The sequence below is a fragment of the Condylostylus longicornis genome, unplaced genomic scaffold, assembly GCF_029603195.1.
Source record: "Condylostylus longicornis isolate FDR11 unplaced genomic scaffold, ASM2960319v2 ptg000072l, whole genome shotgun sequence".
Classification (NCBI taxonomy): Eukaryota; Metazoa; Arthropoda; class Insecta; order Diptera; family Dolichopodidae; genus Condylostylus; species Condylostylus longicornis.
Window position 1 is genome coordinate 723,136 of NW_026578040.1, and position 8,783 is coordinate 731,918.

The following is an 8,783-nucleotide window of genomic DNA, read 5'->3' on the forward strand; positions in this document are numbered from 1 at the left end:
AATGAATCTATATTTTTTGGAAAGATCAGGGCTCGGAAACTGATGTAGGGGCCGATTTTACAGTTTTTACCATATCTGCGGAACGAATTGATGGGATTTCTTGAGATAGTTTTAATATTTGAACTCTGGTAGTTACCATACGTATAATTCGGAATTCGAACTCTTCGTATAATTCGGATGGCACAAAATAAAAATCTACTAAGAGCCAAATTCACGATTCTTTAGGTATATTCACTAAAAACTTATTATATTCATTAAAATTGTAAAGAAGTGTTTAAAACGCATTTTCATAATCTTCTGAAATTCTTTTATTAATCTACGTAATATACATTGTTGCGTAGATTAGAAAAAGGTTTGTTATGTACATTAGATTTTTTTCTTTTTTAACGCTTCCTTCTGTTTCGTTCTTGATATTTTTTTACCTTGCCTGCCTAGTCTTTTTCTTGTTTTCCGTATTTTATTTTTTATTATTTTTAAGTTGTGTTCGTCATTTTATTTCACTTGCCTTTTTTCGTTTCCCTTTATTAAATGAGACGCAAGAAATGTCATCATTAAAATAATGTTAAAAAAAAACTTTCCTTTTGCCGTAAACTTTATGGGAATATAAACGTGGAAACTCATCTTTTTTTCAATTTTAAGCGGAAAATATTATTGTAAAGTTTAACTATGTACTACCAATATTTAAATACAGATGTCATAAAGAACTTTGATAACTTCAATTGTCGAGCTGAATTGAATATTCAATATGGAAGTATTTTTAATAATAAATATAGTATGACAGATTGACAATTAGAATTTTGTCTTGCGCGACAACTTCCAGTTTTATATATTAAACAATGCAAAAAATGAACATAATTAAAATCAGCTTTCAATATCGACTGTTTTTAAAAGAAATTTAAGTGGACCTTATACATATTCTTTTGTTCCAATGAAGTATATCATGATATATTCTTAATCATTGCAGTTTTAACTCTAACCTTCTCAAACATGTACGGTTATAGTCGAGAAGCTATACGAGTCAAAGTGAAGGTAAAATGAAACTTAAAAACTAATAAAATTAAAAAAAAAATTTATTATAGAAATGTGAAATGAACTGCCAACCCGAATGGAGAAAATTTAGTGTTGATCCTCAAATTACATCAGTAGAAATATTGCATAGTATTTTAGCTAAAGCATTTGATATAAGGTCTGATTTCTCGATTTTCTATAAAACTCTTGATCCATTAGGGCATGAAACATTCCTTGCTGTGATGTCTGATTGGGATTTAGATGCTGCATTTTTAAGAACTCACAATTATTCGGTTCAAACTGGTTCTGAGCCCTGTCTGAATTTGCGGGTTGACGTCAAATCATTTGAAGAATCCAATAATTCTGAAAGAAGCTCTTTTGAAGCATATAAATTGGAACATTCGTCTTTTCAACAGTCTATAGATGCTGGTCAAAAATATGTTCAGAATATGCAAAACAAACTTCCTGGTTTGATAATGAATCAAATGGAGAAAACTTTTTCGATGGTACAACGAGCTTTAAACTTTGCAGAAGAGCAAATTCCTGTGTATCCTCCCAGAGCACCATTATCAGACTCAGAATTTAGAAGTTTTTTAGATTCAGTAGGACAAATAATAAGGCCTCAAGACTTGCGGCATGTAGTGTTTTTAGGGGGGATAGATCCTAGCCTTCGAAAAGTGGTTTGGAAGCATATCCTAAACGTATATCCCAACGGCATGACAGGAAGAGAGAGAATGGATTACATCAAGCGAAAAGCGTCCGAATATTTGCAAATGCGGGAAGTGTGGAAATCTGCTGTCCAAAGTGGCTCACTCGATAATGAGCTAGCTTATGTAACAAGTATGGTAAAAAAGGACGTTTTAAGAACTGATCGTTTGCATCAGTTTTATGCTGGTAGTGATGATAATCAAAATATATCATCACTATTTAATATATTAACAACATTTGCTCTAAATCATCCAAAAGTAAGTTATTGTCAAGGAATGTCAGATTTAGCCTCACCCCTTTTGGTAACAATGAATGACGAAGCTCATGCATACATTTGCTTTTGCGCTATAATGGAACGTTTAAAAGCAAATTTTATGCTAGATGGTATAGCTATGACACTAAAATTTTCACATCTCACAGAAGCTTTACAATACTATGACATAGAATTTTATAATTATTTAAAACTTCAACAGGCAGACGATTTATTATTTTGTTACAGATGGTTGTTATTAGAACTTAAAAGAGAATTTCCATTTGAAGATTCATTGAGGATGCTAGAAGTTCAGTGGAGCTCACTGCGTAGTGATCCACCTGACAAGGAATTAAAATTATTTGATAAAGAGTATACTCCGCAAACAGAGGTAAAGCCATGCAAACATAATTCTTTGAATTCAATGGAAGTGCAAAGAAAACAAAGAGAAAATCATTATGCTAACATATGTGCTTTAAGACGTCAAACTTCAGCTAGTTCTTTATATTCTAATCATTCATTAAATCAGATCAATTTATATAATTTAAATGAAGATACAAATGGCACAAAATTAGATAATTTTAAAAGACTTAATCATAGCTTAGATGAAAACATTACAAGAATTCCCTTAAAGCATGCAAATCTTATGAAAGCACATCAAAGTTTAGATGAAACCAAAATGCTTCTTCTAATGAGAAACATTTCTCCAACTGAATACTCATCAGATACTTTCAATAATTTAGTTACTGCAAATGATAAAAAAACAATTAAAAATCAATCATGTGATATGAAAAACTATGAAAATAAAAAAGTTATATTCCATTCGACAAACCCTTTCATAAATGATGTGAAAGGGGGAAGTACAGAAATTTTAATATGCGATGATAAAATGGAGCAAGAAAAAGTGAATTTTATTCAACCTAATTTAGAATGCACCAACTTAAACAAAAATTTAAATCTTAATTATGCCGATGAGTCAAATAAAGGAAATTCATTTGGTAAACCGGATAGCATTTCAACATCGCAAATAATGACGAAACACAAAGGACATTTCAAAGAACTAAAAGAAAAAATTACGGCTTCAAAAAAAGGTATTTTTAATTATTTTTAAATTTTGAAAATTTTAAAACAATATTTCAACAGGTATATCAGCTTCAACTGACAAAATTGAAACACAGCTGGATTTGAAAAATGTGCCCATAAATCAAAACATTACCAAAGAAGAAGCATACCAGCAACATTGCGACAAATATAACACAGAAAAAAACCAAAAAGTAGTGAAAAATCTAAACGAATTTTTGAATTTCGCAAATAAAACGAAAACACCAAATAAACCTATTCAAAACTGTCCAAAGATTCATAATTCAAATTTAATTGAAGAAAAAAGTTCAAATTATATTAATATGACTAAGCAGGAATTGTCGGGTAACCTAGAAATTAATGAAATAGTAAAAAAGTCATTTTCAGAAGAACATTGTCTTTTAGTTTCTGAATTAGATCTAGAAGATAAGTTTCAAATTATAGAAAATAATGTAAATCAGATAAAAGATAAACAAGAATACGGATTACAAAGAAAGTCTTCAAACAGTGAAATAAAAATAAATGGAAAAATGCAAGATATTTATGACACGCTTCCAAAGGAGGACAAATTGGGAATTGAAAATGCAAAAAAGGATAACCAACGAACTGACTTTAATATAAACTACGAAAGATTAGATAAGAATATGAATCTTGAAAGGAATATAGACATAAAAGGAAACATAAACAAACGAAAAAATGCAAGTAGCGGCAATAATACCGACGTGTATGTTTGGGAGAATCCTTTACATCAAATTTCAAAAAATTCAATTTGCAGCTTAAGCGGAGTTGATATTAGTGAAAACGAATTTAAGCATAACATCAAATATTTAGGTAAATACATATTCCTTCATATTCGATGTACGATGGGGTATTATTCAAGGTATTTAGTTTTCCAGCATAAAATGTCTAATTTGAAAATTGATTTTATTCGGCAAGTTACAAATTTTTTGAATAAATCCCATCACCTGATTTAGTGAATGTAAAAACAAATTGTATGTGCAAAAATTTTCATAATTATTCCATTACAGAAAACAACAAAAATGAAGCCTGTCAAACGAATGTTAATAAATTAGTTCTTAAAGAAGCAGTTAATAAGCAGAAAATTCTTTCGTATAAATCCAACTCAGACATAAACGTAGAAAAAACAAAAATCGAATCGTTATCTTTGAACCCGTTTTTAAGTGATCAGCTTCATGAAAGTAAACTAAGCATCGCAAAAAATTTAAAAATTCAAGACTCTAATGGTATAAGCGAAATTTATAAAAAAAAAATCGAAGACGTTTTATGTACTAACGATGAAAAGAATGCAACTGATAAAATAGTTTTAAACAGTTTATCAAACAAAAATTTTAAAATTGCAGATTCTTATTCAAATATACTGTCTGATTTTGATTTAGAAGAGAATTCAGACCAATGTCCAGTAAAGGTGAATCAAAGAAGTAATTTTCTACCTCCTCCAAATGAATTCGGTGGGGGTAATCCATTTCTAATATTTCTGTGTTTAACCTTATTGCTACAACACCGCAACATCATAATGAGAAATAATTTAGACTATAACGAGATGGCAATGCATTTTGACAAGATGGTGAGAAAACATGACGTTAACAGAGTATTGAATCAAGCACGACGCATGTATTTTGAATATCTAAAGACATATAATGCCCTTGCAAACGCTGCAACTGCGACAGAATCTTTAAAAAAAAATTCTAACAACCTGGAAAAATCATAATAAAAATATTTACTTTTCAGATATCGGGTTTCTTTAATATTTTGAAATATACATAGATGTTCCACTATTTATTTGGCTAACGTATAAATGTTAACTTCGAAAATAATCAATTGGAACTACAACACTAAAATTCTCATTGTGTTAAAGTAACACTTTTGAAATTTTTAAATTGAATCAGCCGTAGAAATTTTATATGTTTAAAAAATTAATTAAAAAATGAAACGTACTTTATTATCACCTAAAATACAAAAATATTTGGGCTTGTTTAAAATCGGAAGGTGTCCTGTAATTGTATTTACATTCCAGTATATCAATATCAAAAATATGCATTAACAGATACGCGACATAATTATGTTACTCCTCTTTGCGTTATTATGTTTTTTTCTTATCGTGCAAAAACATTTTTTTAAATTTTGGACTAAGGGCATTTTTTTAAATTTTTGGATTTTTTATGTAGCCGCATTAAATAATTAGTTTATATTCTATATTTTATGTTTATTGTTCTTTTATACTATTTTAAATTTATTAGGATGCATGTATGATGCCATTTTTATGTACTATAATTTTAGTTTTTGTTATATATTATACTAATTGAAATAAACATATTTAATATGCAAGTGTATAGAAATCTTTCAAAATAAATTTTGTTTTTCGCTTTTATAAATATATTTAGAATTTAATAAACTTATTAAATTCTAAATATTTGATTAATCAGATATACCAATTACTTCATCTTCTGCGGGCGTTATTCCGTTATATTTATTCACTAATTTAGAAAGAGTAATGCCAACTTGCTCAAAGTCCATTGGCTCCTTTCCAACAGCGATAAGCATGTAGTTAATACATGCTTTCAAAAATGCAATTCTATGCATATGCTCTATCCCGGGATGAGTTGCATCTTTCTTGATATTTTTCATCTGGTTTAAAGCTAAAGATCCCTTCTTATCATTTTCAACTCCGCCACATGGTGTTAGTTTTGGCATTTTCTTTGTTTTTCGATCTGACGAAGTTCTGGACAAATCAGTTAATTTTGGATACGATTCAAACATTATTTCATCATTTTCATTTATAACTTTATGAACGGTTTTCCTTCGAGATGTAACACTATTTACCTTTCTACTACACATTGAATATTCTTGTGTTTTAGCATTTTTATTTTTTAAAAGTTTATTTTTACTTGTTTTTTTAGCATCGGTATCCAGCTCGATGAATTCTACTTCATCAGAGTCTTCAGAATCATTTTTTTTAGACATATTCTTTAAAATATTTAAAAGAGCACATAAATTGTATATTATGTACTTACTAAATACTAGAATGTATCTGCAAGTATCTGAATGTAATGTTTTTATGAATGATGGTAAATTTTAAACTAGTCTAAAATAAATCCAAATCCCTTTTAATAATTTATGTATTTATTTGTGTTAATTTGAAACAACAAGAGACCTACTACTTTACTTACTCAACAATTAACGCAGATTAATGAATAATAAAATAATACCAAAAGAAGAAGTATCTTGAACAAACAATGAAAAAAATTCTTTCTAGTTGTCTCTTTCTTTGTTCCAAGAACTGTCGGTTGTCAAAGTCGTAACAGGAGCATATTTATTTTTTTTTTGTTTAGCCTCTACCACGGCTGACAAAAAAGTAGGCCACAAGATTAATTTTTTTCAAATTTTTAATTAGAAAAAGTTAAGATTCAATCTTCTTCTACTTTACTAGTACTTACATTCCCAAAGTTTTTTGTTATTAAAACATTAAAAAATTGATTTTAAAAAAACTTTCCAGGTTCTGTTAATATTTTTAAGATTTCAATAAATGCTACACTACAAGAAAAAAAAATAGTGCAATTTGAGAAAATTTACATTTGATATTAACAAGTTTACTAATTATCGTTGATATGTCTCCCACAATGCATACTTCTTATATTTAAATATTTTTCATGTGTATACTGTATTAATTCAGTTTATGTGCTTAAATATAAAAATCATTGCATATATAAAGTCTTTGTATGCCTAAACGTTTGTATGTATGTATGTGATTTTGTCTTATTAGGAAATGTTTCCACATTGTTAGTAAGGCTAATTCACTTTATGATTTACCTACACAACCGCATAAGGAACTTATACAAGTTTCTTTATATTTTTATTATGTTTGCTTTTATATAAGGGACAACTTGAAACGTTGCATTTTTTATAATGATTATAAAATTTTAAAAGCAATATCATAATTATAAAACTTAAAATCAAATATTTACACATTATATTCTAACTTAAAATCTAAATGGGATAGAGTTTTCTTCAAAAATTTTTAAGTTTTCAGAGTAAAGTCAGATTTTTGAAATAAGTAGAATTTAAAAAAAAAATAAAGAAAATTTTACATTCTATACTGAAAACAACAAAACTTTTGAAGAATATCCTATCGCTTCTCGACATAACGTTTTATAGAAAGTGGGTGATAATCTTTGAATAATTTTTTGAAAATAAAAGCTTTTCTGAAAATAATTGCATTATTTTTTCTTGGAAACAATTAATATAAAAAAAATACTAATATATTGTTTAGCTCAGCTTAATTTCATATAGTTATTGCCAAAGTAAAATTTTACACTTTTTTTGCACCTTTTTAAATTTCCCAACGGGAACACTGGTAGTAGTAGTTCACGAATACTATTCAACTCGTTTAAATTTTAGTTGAATTGCAAGTTAGCACAAAAACGGCAGGAATAGGAATCTTCTGGCCTTTATTGTTTCTGAAATTTTGAATGCTATGGAGGAGGTAAAGGTTGACGAAGACAATTTCCAGACTCTGTATTCTACGAGTTCTAAAATAATATCAACAGAAGAAAGAGAACAACTAAAGAAACACGATTTGCGTTTAGTATCAGACGGAAATGCCAAAAAATTAGAAAAAGATGCTAAAAAATACTGGGATTTATTCTATAAAAGAAATGATACAAAATTTTTTAAGAATCGTCATTGGATTACAAGAGAGTTTAGTGAATTAATTCATTCTCACAAAAAGTTAATTATTTTGGAAGCAGGGTGTGGAGTGGGCAATTTAATGTATCCTTTGGTAGAGGAAAACTTTGATCATTTTTATTACGCATGTGATTTTTCAAAAAGAGCTATTGACCATGTTTTGAATAATCCATTATTTGATCCATTAAGGATTAATGCTTTTCAGTGCGATATTACTACATCAGAAATTTTTAATACAATAGAAAAAGAAAGCTTAGACATTGTCATATTGGTGTTTGTGTTGTCATCTATTCATCCTGAAAATTTTAAGAAGGTAATTTCAATTTTTCAATCCCTTTTAAAACCTGGAGGGCTTTTATTTTTTAGAGATTATGGTCTTTACGATATGACACAGCTGCGATTTAAACCAGGTCACAAAATAGCAGAAAATTTTTATGCAAGACAAGATGGAACTAGAAGTTATTATTTTTCGGAAGATGAAGTTTCTCAGCTTTTCCAAAAACATGGATTTCAAGTAATGGATAGAAGGTATGTGCATAGGAGAACAATAAATATTAAAGAAGGAATCGATGTCCCACGAATTTTCATACAAGGAAAATTTATGAAGATATAAAGAAAAAATCATTTCTTGATTTATAAAAAAACAAGTAAATGCAATCAAACTTAAAAAACATATGTATGTACTAATGTGTATTATTGATACATTATATTAATACATATTTAAATTGCTTTGAATAGATAGAATCTTTTTATTTTTACTAAACCACTTCAATTAAAATAAATTTAAAACAAATTGTATTTGACAATTTAACCATGGTATGAAAACATGTTTTATCATTAATTCGACTTGTCCAAAACCATCAGTTTTCGGTTGCTTGCCAACTCCACTCTTCAAAATATTTCATTTTTATTAAGAGATTGTTGCTGATAAGTTATGTAGACAAGAAAGAAAGAAAATATTGTAAATAAACAAGTATCAAAAATAGAACAATGAAGTTAAATTAAATTAAGCTCTAAATCTTAAACCATTAAA

At 28.2% G+C, this 8,783-nt stretch overlaps 2 protein-coding genes across 3 annotated transcripts; both read left to right on the plus strand.

Annotated features, from left to right (window-relative positions):
* Positions 1-795: 795 nt before the first annotated feature.
* On the plus strand, positions 796-4,784 carry LOC129612349 (protein PF3D7_1417600). Of its 2 annotated transcripts, XM_055525907.1 has the most exons (5): positions 796-1,029; positions 1,080-3,057; positions 3,110-3,391; positions 3,452-3,877; positions 4,075-4,784. In XM_055525907.1, the coding sequence occupies exons 1-5, from the start codon at positions 988-990 to the stop codon at positions 4,773-4,775; spliced, it is 3,429 nt and encodes a 1,142-aa protein (XP_055381882.1). In that variant the 5' UTR covers positions 796-987; the 3' UTR covers positions 4,776-4,784. The 2 variants fall into 2 exon arrangements, with proteins under 2 accessions (XP_055381882.1, XP_055381881.1); XM_055525906.1 differs by having other exon boundaries at positions 3,110-3,877.
* A 2,691-nt stretch (positions 4,785-7,475) lies between these two features.
* Positions 7,476-8,487, plus strand: LOC129612350 (tRNA N(3)-methylcytidine methyltransferase METTL6). The gene has a single exon (XM_055525908.1). It carries the CDS (start codon positions 7,539-7,541, stop codon positions 8,361-8,363), a length of 825 nt encoding a protein of 274 aa, XP_055381883.1. The 5' UTR covers positions 7,476-7,538; the 3' UTR covers positions 8,364-8,487.
* Positions 8,488-8,783: the final 296 nt, after the last annotated feature.

Bases quoted from the DNA above. Each gene is read 5' to 3' on its own strand.
- LOC129612349 (XM_055525906.1), top strand. From the start codon at position 988: ATGTACGGTTATAGTCGAGAAGCTATACGAGTCAAAGTGAAG. The intron at 1,030-1,079 runs GTAAAATGAAAC...AATTTATTATAG, and splicing joins CTATACGAGTCAAAGTGAAG to AAATGTGAAATGAACTGCCA. The intron at 3,878-4,074 runs GTAAATACATAT...ATTCCATTACAG, and splicing joins GCATAACATCAAATATTTAG to AAAACAACAAAAATGAAGCC.
- LOC129612350 (XM_055525908.1), top strand. From the start codon at position 7,539: ATGGAGGAGGTAAAGGTTGACGAAGACAATTTCCAGACTCTGTATTCT.